Source organism: Oncorhynchus tshawytscha, linkage group LG03 (genome assembly GCF_018296145.1).
Source record: "Oncorhynchus tshawytscha isolate Ot180627B linkage group LG03, Otsh_v2.0, whole genome shotgun sequence".
Lineage (NCBI taxonomy): Eukaryota > Metazoa > Chordata > Actinopteri > Salmoniformes > Salmonidae > Oncorhynchus > Oncorhynchus tshawytscha.
In genome coordinates, this window is record NC_056431.1 from 22,237,159 (window position 1) to 22,263,761 (window position 26,603).

The window sequence follows — 26,603 nt, forward strand, 5'->3', positions numbered from 1 at the left end:
TAAATCACATTGCATTATCACCGCGCCGTTTTCGCCTCGCGCGTTTACCCGCCTACCATGCACCTCGGATTGGCCAGCCCGCCTACTTTCCCACCCTCTCCGAAAGTGGCTGCAGTGCAATTGTTGCTCCCGCCCCTTCCTTGGTGGCGATGATTGGAAGAAAGGAGTCCTCATTGAACTGTCAATCATGCCTTTTCTTGTGCGCTTCGCATTTATTGTTTCTCGGAGCGATGCATTGAGTGCGGGGCGACAAGACGCGTTGCATACCGACAGAGATCGAGGAGAGTAGCCTAATTACGGGACGAATTGTCTACTACAGAACGCATATATTGTATCCATTAGTTTGCAATGTTCTGTCGAATATTTGGCAGAAAGCAGTTGAGTATTTACCTTCGTGTTCAGGTGCGCATTTGAGCACATTTTCTCTCCAAACCATTGAAAACAACATTAATTCAGTGTCTGGAATATTTGCGGATATTTTGCACCAGGATTTTGTGTCATTTGGTATTCCCTCTACGTCTACGAAAACATCAACAACCCCTTCTTTGGTTAAGGGGTGGGGGGGGGTCATCAACGAGAAAAGTCAAGGGGATAGACTCATGTTTTTGTTCAGTCACATGTAAAAGCAGTCGGTTATTGCTGTTGGACATAAATAAAGCACACGAGGTAAATCGTTTCACATTTTACCTGCAAAGGCTCCATAGAAGAGGACTACAACGGTATTCTACTACGAAAACAACATCGAAATATCTATCGAAACATCAAAACATGAGCTGCCCAGTCTTACGAAACGTGTTCGCTGGTTTGCTCCTCGCTTTGCTGTCGAAAGGTACGTTCTAGTACGCTACTTTGATTTGATGTTGCCGCTGGATTGGATCCATACATGCATCTTCCCCTTCATTCCCACTGATACGGTGCTGTAGGTGAATACTAATGCCGAGGCTTCGTGATGGGGGTCTACCTGCTTATGAATCATGCGTGTGTGTGTGTGTGTGTGTGCTACAGTGCACACTCGGTTTTCATTTGCTCACAGTTTGGAGAGAGAGAGAGAGAGAGAGATATAGGGAGCGATAGGGAGCGCGCGCGAGGGAGACAGAGGTGTGAGTGGATGAAACAGTGAGTGTGCGTTAGCATGTGGTAGGTATAGGCTACAGCCTTTGCGCAGCGCACGGCTCAATCTTCAGCTTGCTTGTAGCCTACGAGTGGTGCATGTTAACATATTTCACTTCAGAATTCGAGACACCCCATTCCCATCCTCTCTGGTCTATCAGAAGGCGGGCGCATTCCAATACGTGACATGATTGATCTGGTGGTAACCCGCGCACATGACGTTCGTAGTATGGCGCTAAACTGCTACATAATTTCCGATGCAGTACAAGCAGTTGAGAAGAGTGTAGCAAAAAAACAAACATTTTCTGCAAGGTTGAGGGATAATAATAGACAGCGAAATAGATCTTGGGGCATCCCAACACGTATAGGGCACTCTGTACAGTGTACCCTAGTAACCTTCACTACTTCCCCCACCGCCGTGGCTAGTTATTTATCCACCACATTGTCTGTTGCTTTTAACGTTCTCTCACCGGGCAAAGATAATTGCAAGATAATTAAGGTCATCGCCTGTACATCCGGATGACTCATAGGGATTTAAGTATGCTTCGTTATTAATTCCACAAAGAACGTAGGCGCGTCAGAAATTGGACAATGGTTTATTCTGTATGTTGTACAATGTGCACCGCAGAGGAAGGGAAACTTGGGCATCACAAAAGTGCCAAGTCATATGGAGCGCCTGAAGATCAATAGCATTGCAATATAAGTTACAGCCCTAATGCTTTTTCATTTCCTACCGTGAACGATATTATAACCATCTTGCAGATTTGTTTTATCTCAATCCACGCACTGTTGATGTTGTTGTAGATTCTCTTATGCCCCCCGCGCTCCTTCCAACATCTGGTGCGCCCCTTGCGCACGTGCATGACGCAAACCACATATTAAACCACATTAAACCACACATCACACATGCGTGCCTCGATAACTCTCCCTCATTACCTTTGGGAAATCATTCATTAAATAAATAACCTGGCCTTAATAACAATAATTGATGTGTCAGTGTAATAAGATGCTAGGTTAACTGCTCACAGATGCAGGCAGGGCTGGTGTAGATTCCTACTCCCATGTTCCTTTCCGGGCAGGAGTAGTGGAGTACCCAGCTGGTTATGGTGGGATTCGAGTAGGGCCTAGGCTACACCAGGAATGGGGCAGATGGACAGCCCTGCAGGACACAAACACCAAACAGAACAGCATGAAACCATCTGATTATAGCTCCTTATTGGGTTAACAATACCAATTCACAGCCTCCTTTTAAGATTCTAAGGACAGATGACCTTTTTTTGAACGGATTGAACTAAAATGGCATTTTACAAACCTGCCAAATCCACATGTTTGAGCACTAAACTGTACCGTTGATGAATGTAGCCCAGAGAGGCCATATTCTTACTTTAAGTGTGTAGCACATTAAAAGCTACGGTTTGCAGTTGACTGAGAATACTGTATAATCAGCGTCATCTTTGTTCTGTGTGGTACATTGACACTAATAGTATGAAGTTGACTGAGAGTATATCATTGCCATCTTTAGAAAATGATGTAGCCAGGTTCCCGGCTGCTGCTACCGCCACACACCCACTCATGTGGAGGCATGCATGAATGATGAGGGAGGAAGGATGGAACACAGCCATTCAAAGCCTGGTCAGCTCCCTGTTAAATCATGCAAGGTGCCCCGAAGACGTGAGCGTGTGTAGCACTCATTGGAGTGTGTCAGATGGAGTTCCCACTCCCAAATTGAACCCTTAAATCAAATCAAATCTTAGTCCCTATAGTGGTTACAACCTATGCGCTTGTGTAGATCTGCGAGGATTGAATGGGTTTAAGCAAAGTATGGAAACGTACTCTTATAGCTTGTCAGGGAGCTAGGAAGGGTCCATATTGCTTAGACCTATGCAGTCCTCTCGGATCTAGACAAATGCACAGGGTATAAGGGCTAGGGGGGCGATTTTTGGATTGGGCATATCATTCTCATCTCCGTTGCTATTTGAGTCATTTATAAATCAAGTTTGCACTGCTTGATTGAAGCTACATCCATTTAGTCATTGATCAGCACTCCTGTTAGGCTGCTATGGTCATTAGCTACTATGAAGTGTCAATCCTCAAGTTGCTTTCTGCTGACCTGTGCAGTGACGTTCAAAGTTGCAGCTGTTGCATCTCTAAGCACAATGCCTAGTGAGCATTCTGAGGAGCACCTATGTGCTATGGACCTTTCGGCGTAATGGCTTTGGCTGTATTGTACCGAGAGATGCTAAGTCATTAGTTTCCATCCTGAGACAGAGTGATAACCAAGGTCATATTCATTATGGCACACGGTAGCAAAACGTCATGCAGTGGAACATGAAAACAAATGCTTCTTATTGGACAAGTTCAGGTAGTTCCTCTCTGTTTCAGTCTGTTTTCTATCCATTTGGTGCCTAGTGAATTCTATGCGGTCATTGCCCCCATAGCAAAACGTTTTACAATGGAACACAATTAAAAACTTCTCATTGGACAAGTTCAGGTCATCTCTCCCTGTTTCAGTCAATTTTCTAATGTTTGGTGCCTAATTAATAGGACCCGGTTCTCCTAAACCTTTCTCGTCTACGTCTGAGATTTTCTCAATGAAAGCTAACTAAGCCTGAGAATAGAACTACACGCCCCCACACCAAATTAAACCATTTAGACTCCACAAAGAGGATCGCTGTGGTGACACACCTGCGGTAAGTACCTTATTATGAGGTTCATGTTAGCATGTACTTTACTGGTAATGATAAATATGCTGCGGTGCTGCTGAAGATGATATTTCATGGTCTAGGAATAGGAGATGCTAATTTACGACCTCATGATGTAAGTACACCAGTACCACAAGCTAGCATCTGCACAAAGACATAGCATCTGCTTCTATACAGATTCCCATTCTAACACATGCTCTTACACAGTAAAACATTCTATCCAATTACATAGAGCTTAAGTCAAGGTCACATATCAGTCAAGGTCACATATCAGCATAACCTGGCATTTGACCTTTGGTCTTTACCTTGGTAGCAGACCAAGCGCAATCAAAAGTCCTCTAATCCATTTGGTGCACGACATAAACCTCTCTCTACTTTTCCACATTGCAATTTTGGATCCCTCTCAGACACGTCATCCTTAACCTTTGAAAATACTCTCCGGTACATCACTGAAGCCATTTCCAGTCATTTTCAACAACCCAACAGATGCTTCGAGCTACAAACTAATCCAAACTAGCATCCAGAGGACAAAAGGTTGCCATAATGAATCAAAGGGTACAGGTGCGGGAAGTGTTTACGGGGCGTATCGGGCTCGGGGAAAAACAGGCAGGTCGCTGCGTCGCCCGTGATCCCTCTTGTTACAGCGACATATGGGGAGGGGGGGGGACAAGTGGGGTCAAGGCGCGTGGCACATCGTGGCACATGTTGATGGCATGGCCCCCCTGTTTGTGCTCGGTCAAATCACCGGCTTTGGCTGGGAGATGAAGAGCTGCAGACGCGTCTGTGTGCCAGCACCAACAGATGCCTCGAGCTCCTAATCTGGAGGGGCCTCTCTTCCCCTCTTTCCTGCCTCCTTCCTCCCTCCCCTTCCCCCGCCTCCCCCACGTTTGAAAGCCACCATTTCTGTGCCGTCGTTGTTCTCCAAGTCTGGCTTGCATATGCTCCTCTTTTTTGGAGCCTGTATTTTTTTGGCCTTTTCCTCGGTTCTTCTTCATCTGTTGCCAGACACCATTGGATGTGAAACTGAGAAGCCCGGGGTTTGAGTCTCATGGAGTTGCTCTTTTGGAGAGGAAAATAGAGACGCTGGATGCTGAGGGAAGTATATATAGCAGTGACCTGACAGAAAACAAGTGGGCTGTGTGATATTTCACATTTTCAATTCGATTTTTACAAGGCCCTTTTTACAGTTGTATGGGGGGAATGTGAGACTGTATACTGGGGTTTGTGCTATGGATGATGTGCTTCCACCATATCGCTCATGCTGGATGGAGAATTGATAGATAGCCTTGTGTGGTTTGAACTAAATCGGGAAGTGTTGCTATGGAGAGGGGCACCATGGAGAGAATGGCCCCAAGCGTTTCTGTGGAATCTTCCACTATTCCACCCCCGCCTATTACTGACCTTATCTTGGCTTAAACATGACTGGCATTAGGGGCTATTGCATCCAAATCTACGTCCAAATATGTTTCTGTGGGTTTCTTGGATTGTTTTCAACAGGGTAAGGGTGGTGAGATGCTGGCCTCTGGGATGGTGCTGTAATGTTAGTGGCTTTCAGGCTGGAACAGTGACATGAGGTCATGGGGTCAAACTCTAGATGGGCACTCTGAGTGTGGAGAGGAGCGAGAGGGGGGAGAGGGGCGATGGTTGATGGCCAGTGCTCTGTCACCTCAACGCCCTTGAGATTTCCTGCGTCGAGTTTTGATAAACACTTCACTGGTCTCCCATATTGGTTCTAGTGAGGCAATTATACATAAGTGTCAGTTCCATAAATAATGATTACAGCCAGGCTTGTTTGTAATTATAATCACAGTTACTATATATGGAGTTCAATGTAATGGACATGAACCAGGATCACGTTCAATGTGGGACAGTTTTTTTTTTACTGTGTTAAATTATAGTAATACACTGTAAAACTTCTCTTCTCTCTCACCCCGCCTCCTTGTCCTATTCCCAGCTCAACCCCGGCGGCCAGCGCTGCCCTGTGCATGAATATGTGCATGAGCAATGGGCCCTCAACATAATAGCAATGAAAAAAGGCCTATGTTTTATTTAAAGCAGGAAGAGAAACATAATTCAAGTGGCAGCAGAATGTATGTAGAGGTAGAGAGAAGTGGGAGGCCCATATACTGTATACCATATACCCCCCCCACACACACACACACACACAGCCTTTATAGGGCCACCCACAAGATGAATTTAAACAATTCCCCCAGTGAAGGTGCGAACAGTAAATCAATGAAGCCCATCGGAGCCAGGAGCACCCAGCCTTGAGGGGTAGAGAGGAACATCTATATATTCATACATCTTTGTGCACATAAATAACTTTCATTGATCTCTTATCAATACAGGCATATAGGGAAAATCGAATATGTCTCTGGCACAGGCTAAATCCTGGCTCTGAGGCTTTAGCCTGGGCATGTAGATTGAGCTATCTGGAAAGAAGGAGAGAGATAGAGACAGGGAGAGACAGAGAGAGACAGAGAGAGGGAGAGATTTTACCCCCCTCTGTATCTTGTCTTTTTGTGTGAGGGCGTTAGCATCGTTAGAAACACAGTTCAGATTAGAGCAGCCGCTGCTTCTTTCTCCTGTGGGAGCTGTGAGGGACCCGGGTCCTGCTTCTCTCCCTGTCCTCATTACCAGAGACAAGAAGCTTCGCTGGCAAATCAATGGAAGAGGCTTAGGAAACTAATGCAGCCTGGTCCATGCCTGATGGGACTGTGGATGTGTGTGTGTGTTTGTGTAGGGGGTTATGTGTTTGTGTGTGTGTGTGCATGCATGCAAGCGTGGGTGCATCTTTTTGTCTGTGTATGTGTGTGTGTGTGTGTGTGTGTTTGCAGACGTGTGATTGTCTTGTGTTTGGCTATGTGAAGGAGTGTGTTAATTTGTACAACAGCACAGGGGAGACAAACATTAGTTTCCACCCTGCTGCTCTATTGTGGTCTGTTAGAGCACTCTCCATGCACCCGGTTAACCACGGTAATATTTACCACTGGGATATGATACTGCAGAAGCCCTAGAATTACTTTGAGATAACATTATATTTATCATCTGAATCCAGTTTGGTAAAATACTAATAGGGTAACATGGGGTATGATGCTCCCCACCTTGCAGATTTATTTTGTTATTTAATAAAAAATAAAAACATTTAAGAAAGGGTTATTTGACCAGCTACCGGGTTAAGATGCCCCCATGGGGTCTCACAGAAGTGTCCCTATTTTGCACGTACAGTAAATTCTCTTCTTTTTTAAACCTTTTTTACCTTCTCCTGACACTCCATTATGTACAGTTAAACTAAATTCATATTCATTTGAATAAGGCAAGATTGTAAATCCCAGCAGTCTCTAAAATGAAATTCAAGAGCAAATGGTTTTCAATAGTTTGTAATATTTATACATTTTTGGGAATATAACAGATTAAATATTGATTAAACACACGCACATGTGCACACACACACACACACACACACACACACACACACACACACACACACACACACACACACACACACACACACACAGCTCGAACCAGACTGGTTGCTTGTGGATGGATAATTCTGGGTGCCCCTTCATAAAACCGTAAAACCAGTCTGTGCCTGACAACCGCCTTTCTTTGTTGAACGTGTTTTGAATTCCCATCCTCTCGGGTCAAAGGCAAGTTTTTGGGCTCAGTGAAGACTGGTAACCCACTCAAAAGGCTGAGGCCTGGGGTTTTGACTTACTTGTCTCAGTGGCACTTCAGGGTTTTGGGTGGCATAATAAAAGCCCAGGACTCTGCCCTGACCATCTTCAATAGAATTTAGGCCACAATCAAGCACATCTTTGTCAGATAAATTCTTGTAAACTCTCATCTGAAAATAAAAAAATGAAAGGAACAGAAGATGGGCATGTGGGGGGTCCCCTAAATATATATATTTTTTATATTTTCTGCAATTCTACACAGTTTCACATTACTTATCATGCCTCTCTTGCGTAGTATTTTGAGGGGTATTTTGAAAAACACAGTATAAGTGATTTAAAAAAAAAAAATTTTTTAAACAGCTAACTTCCTGTATTTCAACAAAAAAAAATCATGAGTCAGAGAGAAGATTTTGCAGTTTTAAAATTATATTCTACACATTTTGTCATGAGTCGGAGAGAAAATTGTACAATTTTAAAGCAAATTTCTTGCAATTCTCCACATTTTGCCATGGGGTACAAAGAAAAATGTGCTGTTTTATAGCTCATCTCATGCTATTCTTTACAATTTGCCATGAGGATGAGAGAACATTTGGCAGTTTTAAAGATAATTTCCTGCTACTCTACATGTTCCCATGAGGCTGAGGGAAAATGTTGCACTTTTAAACTGTTCAGTGAAAATCTCATTTTTAAAAGTTCATATTATGTTAACTCATACTCAAATAATGTTGTTGACTCGTCTACTTGTATTTTGTGGCCAAAGCATACATTGGAGAGAAAAAAACACTTCAAAAACCCAACCTCAAACTTCTATCTCAAACAGACTTAACATTAATATTTCCTCATAGAGGATGAGCTGGCCAATCAGCGGTGTACTTGCATTAATATTTTTAATGACTGGTAAATGCCCAGACCATTCTGTTGTTGGGGTACACCCACACCATTCCAACACAGAAAAGCTGATTTTTAACATACTTAATTTTGGGATGGAAACTATTATACTCATATTGTAATTAATTATTGGTCAGATTTAATAGAAATCTGGAAACACTGGACATTTACTTTAAAGGTAGACTTTGGGCAAAATACAATAATAACATCTTTAAACTGTATAAATGATCAATGCACCATTATACCTGGTAATGTAATGCTTAAAAAATGAATGAATAAGATATTTGGCGACAGAAATGCAATTTCTTTCTGCCCTCTACAGCTTCCGTCCAAAAACAAATCTTGTTGAAATTACATCAACACATATTGGAGGAGTTACTGGTTAGCTACAAGTGGCTAGCTTAGCTAATGAAGAAGCTACGTCAGTCACGGCGTGCATGACAAGAATGACACATCGATGCATCACCAAAGGCACACTCCATTGCTGTTTGAAAATTGAGAAAGAGGAGGAGTTGGACCGTTTTCGTACCCAAAGTCAACCGTAATTACCTGCAATTTTACACATGTTACCATTGCTTATGACATATTCATATGCTATCTGTGGTGCTGTTCTGAATTTTGGGGGGGGACATGTCCTTATATCTCCTGTGGCAATTTTGTCTATGCAATGTATCCAGAGGAGGGAAACTACTGTAGCTGTCCTCCGGCTACACCATAGTGTTACCCTAGAGGGTGTTGTTGAGGCTACTGTAGCTGTCCTCCGGCTACACCATAGTGCTACCCTAGAGGGTGTTGTTGAGGCTACTGTAGCTGTCCTCCGGCTACACCATAGTGTTACCCTAGAGGGTGTTGTTGAGGCTACTGTAGCTGTCCTCCGGCTACACCATAGTGCTACCCTAGAGGGTGTTGTTGAGGCTACTGTAGACTTTCATTGCACACCCGTGTGTCTTAATCAGTTCATTGGTGAGATGTGAATATATTTAGTACAGTTTTACCAAAAAATATAACTTTTTGAATGTTTCACCATTTTTATTTTTATGACATTAACTTAGTAGGATGGTCCTCCCCTTTCCTCCTCTGAGGAGCCTCCACTGTTCCACTCTAACAACATCTTAACCTGCTTTCAGAAATACTATCTGTTTTTAAAGCACTCAGCTTGTCAGAAGCTGTTTTCATGCTACAGCATAGTCTTATCCCTCGCACTCGCACTCGCACATCCTTACATCTCTTGTGTGGTTGACAGTGCAACTACAGGCTGCAACTAATGCTAAAATATCCTGCCGTAACAAATACTGTCTGTCAAGTGCTCAACTTGTCAGAAGTTGTTTTTAGCCCACACACATCCCACGGCAACCCTAGTGTTGTTTACAACTATGGGCCGGGATGCAACGAATGCTAAATCACGGTGTCATGTTGTGGTTTTTAGTCCCTCACTGCCTCTCCTGGTCTATCGGGGCTGGAGGTTTCTGGGTCGGAGGAGGGGAGGAGAGGAGGGGAGGAGAGGAGGGAAGGAGAGGAGGGAAGGTAGGTGGGAGAGAGGAATGGATGCCGAACGGGAGGGAAGGAAATAAATAAAGCAGAGAAAAACAGATCGATGAAAATTTCAGCAGCTCGTACACTCCTCCTCTAGCCAAAAGATGGAGAATGAGAGGGGCGGAGAGAGGGAGACAGAGGGAGAGAGGTAATGGGGAAAATGTGTGGGAGAGAGGGAACCAGATAGAGGGAGTGGGAGAGAGGGAACCAGATAGAGGGAGTGGGAGAGAGAGAGTGCCAGAGAGAGAGAGAGAGAGCAAGAGACGGAGAGAGAAGGGTGAATAGCGACACGGGGAGTCAGCCGTTGAGAATGAGAGACACATGTTGCTGAGATGTGATCAACTGATACGTTCCATTCATTGCCCTCCTGCTGCTCATTTCATAGTGATTAAAGACACAGGCTGAGCATTATACACTATGTATACAAAAGTATGTGGACACGCCTTAAAATGAGTGGATTCGGCTATTTGAGCCACACACATTGCTGACGCACGTAAAATCGAGCACACGGCCATATAATCTCCATAGACTCACATTGGCAGTAGAATGGCCTTACTGAAGAGCTCAGGGACTTTCACTGTGGCACCGTCATAGGGTTAGGGTTTCCAACAAGTCAGTTCGTCAAATGTCTCGCCTGCTATAGCTGCCCTGGTCAACTGTAAGTGCTGTTATTTATTGTGAAGTGGAAATGTCTAGGAGCAACAATGGCTTAGCCGCGAAGTGGTTGACCACACAAACTCAGAGAACGGGACCTCCGAGTGATGAAGCATGTATGGTGTCCTCGGTTGCAACACCCACTACTGAGCTCCAAACTGTTTCTGGAAGCAATGTCAGCACAAGAACTGTTTGTCAGGATCTTCATGAAATGAGTTTCCATGGTTGAGAAGCTGCACACAAGCCTAATATCACCATGTGAAATGCCAAGTGTCGGCTGGAGTGGTGTAAAGCACGCTGCCATTGGACTCTGGAGCAGTGGAAACACATTCTCTGGAGTAATGAATCACGCTTCACCATCTGGCAATCCGACGGACGAATCTGGGTATGGCGGATACCAGGAGAACACTAACTGCCCCAATATATAGTGCCAACTGTAAAGTTTGGTGAAGGAGGAATAATGGTCTGGGGCTGTTTTTCATGGTTTGAAATTTCCCTTCCACATTCTAGATGATTCTATGCTTCCAACTTTGTGGCAACAGTTTGGGGAAGGCCCTTTCCTGTTTCAGCATGACAATGGCCACGTGCACAAAGCAAGGTCCATACAGAAATGGCTTGTCAAGATCGGTGTGGAAAAACTTGACTGGCCTGCACAGAGCCCTGACCTCAACCCCATCGCACACCTTTGGGATGAATTGGAACGCCGACTGCAAGCCAGGCCTAATTGCCCAACATCAGTGCCCGACCTCACTAATGCTCTTGTGGCTGAATGGAAGCAAGTCCCCGCAGCAATGTTCCAACATCTAGTGGAAAGCATTCCCAGAAGATTGGAGGCTGTTATAGCACCAAATGGTTGACCAACTCCATGTTAATGCCCATGCTTTTGGAATGAGATGTTATACTATGTACTGTTTAATTCAAAGGGAGTGAGTGGGAGGTAGGGGGAAGGAGCGAGAGAGATAGAGGGTATATGAAAGTGGACAGGCCGGAGAGAATAAGAGTTATGAAAATATGATTGAAGAAGGGTGCATAGAGAGAGGGAGCGGGAGAAAGAGAGACAGATGGCAAGAGGGAGGAAAGGGGGAGGAGGAGGAGAAGGCTGGATGCAAAAAGCCGCAACAGACAGTGATCGAGATGGATTGATTTGCGGGACAGACGATTCGATTAAATAGTAAATGGCAGTTTTAATCCCTGCCAATAAAAAATGAGTCTCGGCGAGTGGGCGTTGTGAAACTGTTTCAGGGTCAGTTGCAGTGTGATATTGCGGCGGTAAGGATTTGGCGCTAATGTGATATTCTACTCATTAGGGATTCGTTCCAGGGAGGCACATACCTCAAATAATTCTAATAAGATGCTCTTACAGTCTGGGTGCCACTGCACACTGCATGACAATAAGTGGTTAGGAGCTTGGTGAGACCACCAATGGCCAAATAAGGCCACCACATACCCTGTGAAATATCCCTTTTTAAATTGCCTGTGTATAGGAAATAGTGGGTTGTGTCAGTGTGTTAGCAGTGTGGCTGTGGGCCTCGTACCATTTCGGGAAACAATAGAATTGGTAAGGCAATTCCGCCTGATGCCCAGTGGTAGGTGGTGGTGGCACAGTGCAATCCCCCCTACTCACCATCGCTGTGCCACATCTCTGCCACCATGAAGAGACTCACGGCAATTTTGCTGTCATTTAGGGCTGGCATGTGGTCGGCTGTTCCAGCTGTGAAGGTGCCAGTGGGATTTTCTGGTAATAAAGAGTCCATGTTAGCAGCGCGCATCTGACAGTAAAGACTCAGTTAGGCAGGATTTTCACCGCAAATTTCACCGTGACAGCTCCCTAACGACACTTACAGGAGCTGTTTTACACCGGTATGAAACGATTCCTCTCCCTCTATTACCAGTGGGTATTTCATTAATAGGTATGAAAAAATCTCGGCATGTGTCTGATCTGATATTCCGACACTAATTCATTTGGAATGAGATGACGGGTCAGAAATAAATGATTTATTGTTTTGTGATATTTCCCATAATTTGGTTTAAAGCGAGGTTGCACTGAGTGATATTTCCCATAATTTGGTTTAAAGCGAGGTTGCACTGAGTGATATTTCCCATAATTTGGTTTCAAGTAAGATTGCACTGAGTGATTTGGGTGGCAATAGTCCTGTAATTGGGTTAAGATGGAGATTGGGCCAGGTTATTGTGTGGTGATATTTCTAACTAATTGGATGTGGTGTGAGATACCACAGTAGCTAAACGTCTGTGTTGTCTTGCCAGTTCAGTAATGCATGTTAGAGTGAGATTCCATTAGTGTATTGTGTGGTGGGGAGGGTAGAGGAGGGGTATTCTACCAGGATGTTGTGTATTGTGTGGTGGGGAGGGTAGAGGAGGGGTATTCCACCAGGATGTTGTGGATTGTGTGGTGGGGAGGGTAGAGGAGGGGTATTCTACCAGGATGTTGTGTATTGTGTGGTGGGGAGGGTAGAGGAGGGGTATTCTACCAGGATGTTGTGGATTGCCGCATGCGGAGAATTCCAATCACACATAGTCTTTTGACAGTATTGTCTTCTAGGGTTCTGGTTGTTTTGAAAATGTCAGCCTCGATCCAAAGAAGATGCCTTAGTCTGTGTGTGAGGAAAATCCCCTAATTATAGAATAAGCCATAGCTAGCCTATATATCACATATAGCTTCTGATTACTCTTCATTAGTTAAACTGTGTATATGCATAATTGATAAATGAGGCTTACAATTCCTAAGATTTACAGTACATTCCAGAAATAAAGAAATTCATAAGTAATGCAGTTATTTCAACATGCAAATGATAACTTCAGTTGGAGCGTAACACGTTCTCCCCGAGCTTATTTGACATCCATGAATTATAGATGCAGTATAGATTGAAGCATATTCTAATACACCCTAACCCTAACTAACACAATCAAGAAAGTTGATTTTCCCTGAAGTCTGATGATCTGCTTCTCAGCAAACCTGGGTTAAATGATCTATTTAAAAAAATATATATAGTTTGATATCTGTGTTTGACCTTGTCTTTCTCAATAGAACCAATAAAACTGTCCCAAAACTTCAAACCCGCCCATTTAACACTCTGGGCAGGCTAAAACAAACGAGAAAAAAATAAATAATTGTGAACATTTCAAATAGTATTTAAATCCAAGTCTGCTTTGCTGTGAAATCACAGTGTCAGAGCGACGTAACATCACACTATTTCACAGAGCACTGGCTGTATCGACACAACCTTTATATGGTCAGCAGACCCCCGATTCCCATTAAAAATAATGAAGGTGTCGGAAAAGGGCAATTAGCTGCTTAATGTCAGGCAACACGACTCTAATACGAGATAGTTTTGCTGACAAGTCAATATCTGCTCCAAAAAAAAACATCATCCACGGTAAAGAGACGGATTCTGTGGTGAAAGTTTTTCGTTACTGTTGAGAACCTCACATTAGGCCCAGACTAGAGGGAACTAGGTGACATGAATGCAGAACTTACAGCTCAATATGACACAGTGCTTTAATAAAGACAAACTCAAGACTTCTGAAGACCCAGACTAGTGAAGATGCAAAGAGATCTGTATCTATAGAATGCGCAAGATGAACAGCACTGTTAACCAGCAGTGTAAAAAAGAAAAACCCACTGTGTGCATTACTTATGATGTTGATATGCACCCATAGGTGTAACATGATGCGTCTGTGAATGCTCTTTTCACTTTGACAGCTGAGATAAACATGGATCTGTATACCAGACAGAGCCTCTTAAATCAGACAAGACAAATGTGGCTACAGTTCAGGTGTGTTCTCAATCAGCCAGACTGGATTGATCTTCTCTGGAATCAATCATGATCTAGTCGCATCGACAGAAAGATGCCCTTAAGATTTCTGTAAAGAAAGAAAAACCAAGATGGTGGTACACTGATTTCGGAGTGGAAACGTTTCAGCCTAGTATTGTCGTTTCAGTAATGTTTCAGCTCACCAAGTGTTTATGAGGTAAAACTTGGAAGGGATTCAGTTAGTGCCATTGATTTTGTCATAATTGTATTTTACAAGTCCTAGTTGGTTTTGGTGGGATTAGTTTGAGGGTTTATCATGGTGTGTGAGTACACTTGCCTGTGGGTTCAATTAATACAGACGGTTATTTCACTCAGACTTTATCGATAATACGCTATTAAACGCATTCTGCAAGACGTGTCAGATAACATGTAAAGGATTTAATACAGTTTCCACTACCTTCCATGAATTCCTTCTTCATACTGGTATCACTCTCCACTAATATTTCTCATTTGCATCCATGCCAATGTCAATGTTACATTATCTCAGTTTCGGCACAATATAATACTTGAGTGAATTCCATGTTCCATGTGTAGGCTGTTTAGTAAGTAAGTAGCATTGCGTTGGCGTAGAGCACTGTTTTGCTATTCCTGTGGTGTTCTGCGTCATTGTGTGGAGAACCTTCAGCCTCTGTGAGAGCCCAGTCACTGAACCTACCACCTCTTGCAGTAGCATTCCTCCCACCCTCTGCTCTGAGATCTCTTTCACAGACACACACACATGCCATCTGTTTGCCTTTTCCTGGGCAGACCTGGGTCCATTGGGACATACTGTGCCTTGCAAAAGTATTCTCCCCCTTGGTGTTTTTCCTATTTTTACAACCTGTAATTTAAGTGGATTTTTATTTGGATTTCATGTAATGGACATACTCAAAATTGTCCAAATTGGTGAAGTGAAATTGAAAAAATTAGTTTTTTCAAAAGAAAAAACCAACAACAACTGAAAAGTGGTGCATGCATATGTATTCACCCCCTTTGCTATGAAGCCCTTAAATAAGATCTGGTGCAACCAACTACCTTCAGAAGTCACATAACTGGGTAAATAAAGTCTACTAGTGTGCAATCTAAGTGTCACATGATCTGTCACATGATCTCAGTATATATACACCTGTTCTGAAAGGCCCCTGAGTCTGCAACACCACTAAAAGCAAGGGTCACCACCAAGCAAGTGGCACTATGAAGACCAAGGAGCTCTCCAAATAGGTCAGGGACAAAGTTGTGGAGAAGTACAGATCAGGGTTGGGTTATAAAAAATATCTGAAACTTTGAGCATCCCACAGAGCACCATTAAATCCATTATTAATTTTTTTTAAAGAATATGGCACCACAACAAACCTGCCAAGAGACGGCTGCCCACCAAAACTCACGAACCAGGCAAGGAGGGCATTAATCAGAGAGGCAACAAAGAGACCAAAGATAACCCTGAAGGAGCTGCAAAGCTACACAGCGGAGATTAGAGTATCTGTCCATAAGACCACTTTAAGTCGTACACTCCAAAGAGCTGGGCTTTACAGAAGAGTGTCCAGAAAAAAGAAGCAATCATGTTTGGTGTTTGCCAAAAGGCATGTGGGAGACTCCCCAAACATATGGAAGAAGGTATTCTGGTCAGATAAGAAAAAAATGGAGATTTTTGGCCATCAAGGAAAACACTATGTCTGGTGCAAACCCAACACCTCTCATCATCACGAGAACACAAACCCCACAGTGAAGCATGGTAGGGGCAGCATCATGCTGTGGGGATGTTTTTCATCGGCAGGGACTGGGAAACTGGTCAGAATTGAAGGAATGATGGATGGCGCTCAATACAGGGAAATTCTTGAGGGAAACCTGTTTCAGTCTTCCAGAGATGTGAGACCTGGACAGAGGTTGACTTTCCAGCAGGACAATGACCCTAAGCATACTGCTAAAGCAACACTCAACTGGGTTAAGGGGAAACATTTAAATGTCTTGGAATGGCCTAGTCAAAGCCCAGACCTCAATCCAATTGGGAATCTGTGGAATGACTTAAAGGTTGCTGTACACCAGCGGAACCCATCCAACTTGAAGGAGCTGGAGCAGATTTGCCTTGAAGAATGGGCAAAAATCCCAGTGGCTAGATGTGCAAAGCTTATAGAGACATACCCCAAGAGACTTGCAGCTGTAATTGGTGCAAAAGGTGGCTCTACAAAGTATTGACTTTCAGGGGAGGGGGGTTCTGCAGCTTTTACTGTTTAAAAAAAAAAATCATATTTGTTTCACAATAAAAAATATTTTGCATCTTCAAAGTGGTAGGTATGTTGTGTAAATCAAATGATATACAAATCCCCCAAAATCCATTTCAATTCCAGGTTGTAAGGCAACAAATTAGGGAAAATGCCAAGAAGGGGGGGGGGTGAATATTTTCGAAGGCCACTGTACGCTAGTGCCGGGGTACGGTCCTGTAGGCGTGATCCCGCACCTCTAGCCCAGTCGCCCACCCTCCCCTCACCGCTAGACCCTCACACACCATAATAAGACCTCTGCGGTGCCGCTTCACAGCAAGGTTAATGGGAATGCCACAAATATTAATAACACCATTATTACCCCACTAGTCCGCCCCTGTTTGAATATGATAGTTTGTAAGAGAGCTTCTTAAAGGGCTGTGACTACAGTAGCAGGTTGTGCTCACTAATGGTCTTCAGGATGGCACTGGTCCTTTGCCCTTCACATACCCACCAGCCACACACACACACACACACACACACACACACACACACACACACACACACGCACAAAAGCCGGGTGTCAAGCACACCTGTCGAGGTCAAGCTAGGGCTGTCTGTAGCTAACAGCAGATTGCTAACGATAAAGCATCAGCCCCTGTAGGCCAGCCGGCGGCTCTACAGCTCAGAAAATGAAATAAAGTCTCTGACCTCCTGGCTAATTAGTGACGATACATCTGGATGTGAGAGAGAGTGGGAGCTAGGCTCTTATTGGCTCTGATTGCTGGCGCTCCTCAAACTCAACACAAACTCATCTGAGTCATCACCGGGTCAAATTAAAACTTCCATTTCATCCAAGTTTCCAGTTTTTTTTAGTGTGTTGTTATTTGTTACTGAATAAGAAACCACATCAACTGGATTTTAATAATCCAAGCCTGTCTTAGTCAACTGGGGCTGTGTTCATCAAGCGTCTCTGAGTCGGAGTGCTGATCTAGAACCAGGTCCCCCTTGTCCATACAGTATAATGTGATGATCTAAAAGTCAAAACTGATCCTAGATCAGTATCCCCACTCTGAGATGCTTTATGAATACAGGCCCTGCTGTATAAAACTAGGGACCTGAGTTGGCGTCTGTGTTGGCTGAAACCGGACTATCTATCTGTCCAACAGATGCACTAACCCCGGAATGGACCCTCCTTCCCCTCCTATCTCCCCCTCCGTACCGTCCTCTCTTCTCCCTACGCCTTGGCACGTATCACACAGACAGCCACTGCTAAAAGATTCATGCGTGTGGATTTTAGGTCTTTAAAGAACGAGCTTGAGCAAGGCTTGCTTTTTTCTCTCCCTCAAAATGAAATCCAATATTCAAGAAATTGATTTCTTTCTCTCTCTCTCTCTCTCTCTCTCTCTCTCTCTCTCTCTCTCTCTCTCTCTCAATTCAAATCAACTCAATTCGCTTTATTGGCATGACGTACCAATGTACATATTGCCAAAGCTTATTTAGGATATTTACAATATAAAAATGAGAATCAAAATTGTCAACGGGACAACAGTAACAACAATAACCAAGGGTCAAAATAACCATACATTCAACAATAACAATAAGCATACAGTAGAGGACATGTGCAGTTTGATTGGTCTGTCAGACACTGTCCCTCAACTTATGGCAGTCAGCAATGTAGTGCGCTGCCAACCCACAGCTCTCTGCGTCCTCCCCCAACAGGACGGGTAGCCTACTCTCATCAGAGAGGTCTTTGAAACCTTGAGTAAGGGTTTCAAATTTGGGGAAATGACACTCTTTAATTGTTATATATTTTTGACATTTTTTCAGGAAATGCAGCTCCGTCTCAGGTTCTGCTGTTGTGCAGTGGTTGCACAGCCTTTCCTCTACAGGGAGCCAGGTTTTCCGGTGTCTACCCTTCTCAATGGCAAGGCTGTGCTCACTGAGTCTGTACTTTGTCAAGGTTTTTCTAAGGTTTTGATCAGTAACCATGGTCAAATATTTAGCCACAGTGTACTGTCAATTTAGGGCCAGATAGCACTGCATTTTGCTTTGTGTTTGTGCTTGTGTTTCCCAATAAGCAATATAGTTTTGTTTTGACTGTGTTGTAATTTGGTTTATCCTGATTGATTGGATGTTCTGGTCCTGAGGCTTCAGTGTGTTAGTAGAACAGGTTTGTGAACTCAGCCCCAGGACCAGCTGGATGAGGGGACTCTTTTCTTTGCTCAGCTCTTGGCATTGCAGGGCTTGGTAGTGATATGAGAGGTGGTCACTGTATTTTAGATGTTTCCAAAACTTAATAGCCCATTTTTATTTTTTTTAAATGAATTTTATTTAAAATTTTACACCTTTTTCTCCCCAATTTCGTGGTATCCAATTGTTTTAGAAGCTACTATCTTGTCTCATCGCTACAACTCCTGTACGGGCTCGGGAGAGACGAAGGTTGAAAGTCATGCGTCCTCCGATACACAACCCAACCTAGCCACACTGCTTCTTAACACAGCGCGCATCCAACCCGGAAGCCAGCCGCACCAATGTGTCGGAGGAAACACTATGCACCTGGCAACCTTGGTTAGCGTGCACTGCGCCCGGCCCGCCACAGGGGTCACTGGTGCGTGATGAGACAAGGATATCCCTGCCGGCCAAGCCCTCCCTAACGATGCTAGGCCAATTGTGCGTCGTCCCACGGACATACCCGGTCGGCGGCCGGTTGTGACAGAGCCTGGGCACGAACCCAGGGTCTCTGGTGGTACAGCTGGCGCTGCAGTACAGCACCCTTAACCACTACGCCACCCGGGAGGCCCTAATAGCTCTTTTTGAGTTTTATTACTAGTGGATATTGGCCTAATTCTGCCCTGCATGCATTGTTTCTAGTTTTCCTCTGGACATGTAGGATAATCTTACAGAACTCTGCATGCAGGGTTTCAATAGGGTGTTTGTCCCATTTGATGAAATCTTGTTTTGCAAGTGGACCCCACACCTCACTGCCATAAAGTGCAATTGGTTCAATGACACATTCAATTGGTTTTAGCCAAATTTCAATAGGTATTTCAATTGGCTTTTTAATGGAGTTGAATGCCCTGCGTGCTTTCTCTCTCAGTTCATTCACTGCCTCATTAAGGTGTCCAGTTGAGCTTATTTTTAAACCTAAGTAATTGTAGTGTGTGCAGTACTCTATATATTGTACCAAAGAACTTTGCTCTAATTCACTGAGATCTGGATCTTCTCTGGAAAATAATTATTTTCTTTCATTTTTCTCTCTCTGTCATTGCTGTTGAAAGGAGAGGATCAAGGTGCAGCGTGGTGAGCGTACATTTTCTTTTATTAATCAAAATGACGCCGAACAAAACAATAAACACTTCAAAAACAAACCGTGAAGCTCAAAGGCTATGTGCCCTAAACAAAGTCAACTTCCCACAAACACAGGTGGGAAAAGGGCTACCTAAGTATGGTAACCAATCAGAGACAACGATAGACAGCTGTCCCTGATTGAGAACCCTACCCGGCCAAAACATAGAAATACAAATAATAGAACATAGAATACCCACCCGAAATCACACCCTGACCAAACCAAATAGAGACATAAAAAGGATCTCTAAGGTCAGGGCGTGACAGTACCCCCCCAAAGGTTCGGACTCCGGCTGCAAAACCTGAAGGAGGGTCTGGGTGGGCATCTATCCGCGGTGGCGGCTCAGGTGCGGGACGCAGGCCCCGCTCCTCCACTGGCTCACCCCACTTTGGTGGCAACTCTGGTGCAGGAACCCTCATCGACGACCCCGGACTGGGGACCCTCGTTGCGGGCCCCGGACTGGGCACCATCGCTGCGGGCCCCGGACTGGGCACCCTCGCTGCGGGCCCCGGACTGGGCACCCTCGCTGCGGGCCCCGGACTGGGCACCCTCGCTGCGGGCCCCGGATTGGGCACCCTCGCTGCGGGCCCCAGACTAGGCCCCCTCGCTGCGGGCCCCAAAACCTGAACCTATAGGGGAGGGTCTGGGTGGGCATCTAACTGTGATGGTGGCTCAGGTGCGGGACGCAGGCCCCGCAGGCCCCGCTCCTCCACTGGCTCACCCCACTTTGGTGGCACCTCCGGTGTAGGAACCCTCATTGCCGACCCCGGACTGGGGACCCTCGTTGCGGGCCCCGGACACACACACACACACACACTCTCTCTCTCTCTCTCTCTCTCTCTCTCTCTCTCTCTCTCTCTACCTATACTGCTGCATCTCTCTCTCTCTCTGCCTATGTGTTTAGTCTCTGTTTGCTTCGCCATGTTAGGCCAGCGTGGGGCCAGCGAGGGTTAATGGTCTCCTAAAGGCATGTTCCAGGCCAAGACAGTTAATTAGGAGGAGGTGATTGATGCCTGCCTGTGTGAAGTAAAGCATGGTGGGGGTATCTGCACTCCTGAGGCTTATGTATAGAGGTCACACTAATCAGAGCTTTGTTTAAACAACTGCCCACGATGTAGAGTAGTGGTTGGAGCCGCTGTATTACCGCATAATCAAGTTATGAAGAACAATCTTATCCTTGTATACCCTCCAGACATACTTGTGATGCACAAAAACTGTGCACGCTAGATTGTGAAAATGTTTTGAAGGACCTACTTCTGATAGTTCTAGTAAGCTAACAATACAACCTGTGTTATCATCATCATCATCTTTCTCAACCTGTTATTGCCAGTGCTAATTCCTGGTAACACATTCAGCTCTGTTCTGTGGTGTTGTGTTGGGGTACGGCTTGAGTCGTGGTGTTCTTTACCACAATTACATCCTCCAGTGAAGCAGACGAGGTAATCCCCTTTCCCACTGTCTCTGATTGTGTTTTATTGCACTCGTTTTCCATTTGGCCCCATCCCCCTTTCTGCTATCTGTTCAGTCATCTCCACACTTGGGAGAGAGATTCTCAAGTTCTCTCTCTCTCTCTCTCTCTCTGGGTGAACGCTGATTGCGGAGTGGACTGCACCACATGGACCTGTTTGGACTGCTGATTGAGAGACAGGGAGATTGTCTGGAGTGTGTGAGTGTATGTGTTGTGGAACTGTGGAACTCCATATCAAGCTATATCAAAATACAGCAAATGACTTCTTGTTTGCTATATGTGGCTACAGTGTCCATTTGTGTGTGTGTGTTTATGTTGGCTTGTGTTCGTAGGTGTATGTGTGTGTGTATGACAGGACAGGATTGATTGCCTGTGTGAGGCGTGTGTGTACCCTTAGGTAGCAGGAGGAGGTGGGGTGAAAATGTCAATGCAGGAGCAGGAGAACCTTTCTGACAGGACCATGAAGTTTCTCCTAGGTTCAGATCTAGGATCAGCTTCCCCTTGCCTAATCCTAACCTTAACCACAGTGGGGAATATGCAAAACTGTCTCCAGATCAGCGTCACACAGAGTCACAGCAGGGAACAGCCAATGAGCAGTCCCGGGGGGCTTCATTAGAGAGACACACACACACACACACACACAACCCCACACCATAATCTCTCTCAATGTCGTCTGCACCTCGGAGCCGGCTGCCAGTACGAGTCTGAAGGAATAAAATCATCACACCCACACAGCCAAAGGAAGAAGAACAACAAAGTTAGCGCTATTAACAAGTGTCTTCTAATTGGCTGTGAGTGCTGACAGACAGCCAAGGAGCGCCGTACAAGACGAGGAGCTTTTCTATAAATAAAATCCAACAGACTGGCTATGCCCCACAGTGCAGTGAGAGAAAGAGAGAGAGAACGAGTGATGAACATACACACACACCCATGCACGCACGCACACACACATACACACATATACGCACACATGATAGACAGACACAAACAAGTTCATAAATCAGAAGCTGAATAAATCGCAGGATCTTGGGGAGAGAGGATTATTATTTGTTTTGCCTCCTTCTTTCCTTCCTTTTGCTTGATCTTTCCCCAGCCTAAATGGGAAACGAGAGACTGAATAAAAAAATGCTTTTGATATCTCTTCCTCGCCGCACGATAAATACAATTGTCACAATCTGTCAACTGGCTGACTAGCCTCCCTCCCTCCAGTCATCCCCCCCACTCTCCAGATTGGAATCTGAAACCCATTTTCTTTGTTCCTCTCCTCACCAAGCCCAGGCCATGTCAGGTAGTCTTTACACGTCCCCCACTAACTCCTTCCTTCCCTCTCTCTCTCTCTCTCTCTCTCTCTCTCCCTCTCCATCTTTATCCCCTTGCCGTCTGCTGCGGACTCTGTTGAGAATTTGCCCAAATTACCTGTCATACTGGCAGCTACTTGTAAATAAGCCCGGGAAGTGTGTCGCTCTCCTCCTTCCCTTCCTCACTCTCCCTTCTCTCTCTCCACCGCCTTCTTTTCAATCCCTCATGTCTCCCTCCTCTCCCTCTGCTGCTTGTTTCTATCCCTCCCTCCATCCCTCTCTTCTTCTCTCCCCTAACAGCACGACTAACTGGAACGCCCAGGAAGTCTTTGCATTTCTTTCTCTGGGAGAGAATGAGTTTGTGCTGGCTCCACGGGAGATGTTTCAGGCAGGGAAACAGACCATTGACTACCTGTCATTTAGCCCTGCAGCATTAGAGAATTAGAAATGTATTTGGTCTGCTGGTCTGCAGCTCCTAACAGCTGGGGGAGGATGAATACAATGGAAGTAGTATGGGTGTATGGGACGTTTGATGTGTGTATGTACCAGGATTTATTTTATACACCTAGCTAAGTATGTCTGTGGATGACATGAGTAGGCGAGTAGCTATTTGTACTGGGATCTAGACATGTGTGTACTGTAGCAGTGTATGTGTGTGTGTGTGTGTGTGTGTGTGTGTGTGTGTGTGTGTGTGTGTGTGTGTGTGTGTGTGTGTGTGTGTGTGTGTGTCTGTGTCTGTGTCTGTGTCTGTGTCTGTGTATTCTGCCAGGTTTCTCATTGTGGGCGGGAGGTGTCTGTGGCAGGTCAGGGCCACGCTCTTAGTTCAATTTCTAGTTTGGAAGGTGTAATCATTTCTTTCCCAGGGGTTACAGCTACAAGGGCTGTGATTTGGAGTGAGGGAGGCAAGTGGATGAGCTTAGCTAAAACCTGTCCTGTTAACACTGTAAGGGTCCAGAGTCCACCCAGCGACCAGCCATCCTGTAAGATTTAACGAGTCTCCCCTTCCACCACCCCCCTCCCCATCCAAATCATAAGGCAATAGAGATGTGTCATCTTGATAAATGAGGAAGAGATCGTGGTTATTTCTGGCCTTTTTAAGGAGCCTTTGGGGAACAAACACTTCCTAATTCAAGGATGCCACATTTAAAATGTGACCCACTTCCTTCATCAAAGGCCCTCTCTCTCCGTCCATCGCCTTCCTCCATCCTCCTCCATCGTCACACTGATTTTAGGAGGACCGTCTGGGCTGAGCCGAAGCTGAAAACAACTGCCTTCGGCCAACAAACACCAGGCCTCATGGGTTCAAATACTATTTGTAATCTCTCAAATACTTGGAGTGCTAGTTGGGCGGAGTTTTCAGCAATTGGAACTTTTCTATTTGTTCAACCCGAACAGGCAAGTTTAATCAAGCACAGCCAAAATATTTCAAATGATTAGATATAGTATTTAAAACCAGGTTTGGCCGACAAACTTCTGTGAATCCTCCACCTTTCCACAATTGGAAACTCTGGCTGATTTTGAATTCTAAATGTTCAAGTTCAATTATCTGATCACTCATATTTCACGCTGTGCCAAGTCTTGTACTTCCGGCGCCGACAGAGATGGCCGCCTCGCTTCGCGTTCCTAGGAAACTATGCAGTTTTTTGTTTTTTTACGTGTTATTTCTTACACTAGTACCCCAGGTCATCTTAGGTTTCTTTACATACAGCCGACAAGAACTACTGAATATAAGATCAGCGTCAACTCACCATCAGTACGACCAAGAATACGTTTTTCGCGACGCGGATCCTGTGTCCTGCCTTACAACCAGTGTAACCGAGTGGATCACATGCAGCGACCAAAAAAAAAAACGACTCAGAAAAAGAGGGAAACGAAGCGGTCTTCTGGTCAGACTCCGGAGACGGGCACATCGTGCACCACTCCCTAGCATTCTTCTTGCCAATGTCCAGTCTATTGACAACAAGGTTGATGAAATCCGAGCAAGGGTAGCATTCCAGAGGGACATCAGAGACTGTAACGTTCTCTGCTTCACGGAAACATGGCTAACTGGAGAGACGCAATCCGAAGCGGTGCAGCCAGCGGGTTTCTCCACGCATCGCGCCGACAGAAACAAACATCTTTCTGGTAAGAAGAGGGGCGGGGGCGTATGTCTTATGGCCAACGTGACATGGTGTGATGAAAGAAACATACAGGAACTCAAATCCTTCTGTTCACCTGATTTAGAATTCCTCACAATCAAATGTAGACCGCATTATCTACCAAGAGAATTCTCTTCGATTATAATCACAGCCGTATATATCCCCCCCAAGCAGACACATCGATGGCTCTGAACGAACTTTATTTAACTCTCTGCAAACTGGAAACGATTTATCCGGAGGCTGCATTCATTGTAGCTGGGGATTTTAACAAGGCTAATCTGAAAACAAGACTCCCTAAATTTTATCAGCATATCGATTGCGCAACCAGGGGTGGAAAGACCCTGGATCATTGTTACTCTAACTTCCGCGACGCATATAAGGCCCTGCCCCGCCCCCTTTCGGAAAAGGTGACCACGACTCCATTTTGTTGATCCCTGCCTACAGACAGAAACTAAAACAAGAAGCTCCCACGCTGAGGTCTGTCCAACGCTGGTCCGACCAAGCTGACTCCACACTCCAAGACTGCTTCCATCACGTGGACTGGGAGATGTTTCGTATTGCGTCAGACAACAACATTGACGAATACGCTGATACGGTGTGCGAGTTCATTAGAACGTGCGTTGAAGATGTCGTTCCCATAGCAACGATTAAAACATTCCCTAACCAGAAACCGTGGATTGATGGCAGCATTCGTGTGAAACTGAAGGCACGAACCACTGCTTTTAATCAGGGCGAGGTGTCTGGTAACATGGCTGAATACAAACAGTGCAGCTATTCCCTCCGCAAGGCTATCAAACAAGCTAAGCGCCAGTACAGAGACAAAGTAGAATCTCAATTCAACGGCTCAGACACAAGAGGTATGTGGCAGGGTCTACAGTCAATCACGGACTACAGGAAGAAACCCAGCCCAGTCACGGACCAGGATGTCTTGCTCCCAGGCAGACTAAATAACTTTTTGCCCGCTTTGAGGACAATACAGTGCCACTGACACGGCCTGCAACGGAAACATGCGGTCTCTCCTTCACTGCAGCCGAAGTGAGTAAGACATTTAAACGTGTTAACCCTCGCAAGGCTGCAGGCCCAGACGGCATCCCCAGCCGCGCCCTCAGAGCATGCGCAGACCAGCTGGCCGGTGTGTTTACGGACATATTCAATCAATCCCTATACCAGTCTGCTGTTCCCACATGCTTCAAGAGGGCCACCATTGTTCCTGTTCCCAAGAAAGCTAAGGTAACTGAGCTAAACGACTACCGCCCGTAGCACTCACATCCGTCATCATGAAGTGCTTTGAGAGACTAGTCAAGGACCATATCACCTCCACCCTACCTGACACCCTTGACCCACTCCAATTTGCTTACCGCCCAAATAGGTCCACAGACGATGCAATCTCAACCACACTGCACACTGCCCTAACCCATCTGGACAAGAGGAATACCTATGTGAGAATGCTGTTCATCGACTACAGCTCGGCATTCAACACCATAGTACCCTCCAAGCTCGTCATCAAGCTCGAGACCCTGGGTCTCGACCCCGCCCTGTGCAACTGGGTACTGGACTTCCTGACGGGCCGCCCCCAGGTGGTGAGGGTAGGCAACAACATCTCCTCCCCGCTGATCCTCAACACTGGGGCCCCACAAGGGTGCGTTCTGAGCCCTCTCCTGTACTCCCTGTTCACCCACGACTGCGTGGCCATGCACGCCTCCAACTCAATCATCAAGTTTGCGGACGACACAACAGTGGTAGGCTTGATTACCAACAACGACGAGACGGCCTACA

General features: G+C 45.3%; 1 protein-coding gene across 1 annotated transcript in view; it reads left to right on the forward strand.

Moving 5' to 3' along the window:
- The first annotated feature begins 206 nt into the window (after positions 1 to 206).
- Positions 207 to 26,603, forward strand: part of LOC112246081 (igLON family member 5) — a 170,147-nt gene continuing 143,750 nt past the window's right edge. Inside the window, exon 1 of the mRNA XM_042312420.1 lies at positions 207 to 829. Coding sequence (XP_042168354.1) covers positions 769 to 829 — 61 coding nt within the window. The 5' untranslated portion in view covers positions 207 to 768. The remainder of the gene's footprint in view (positions 830 to 26,603) is intronic.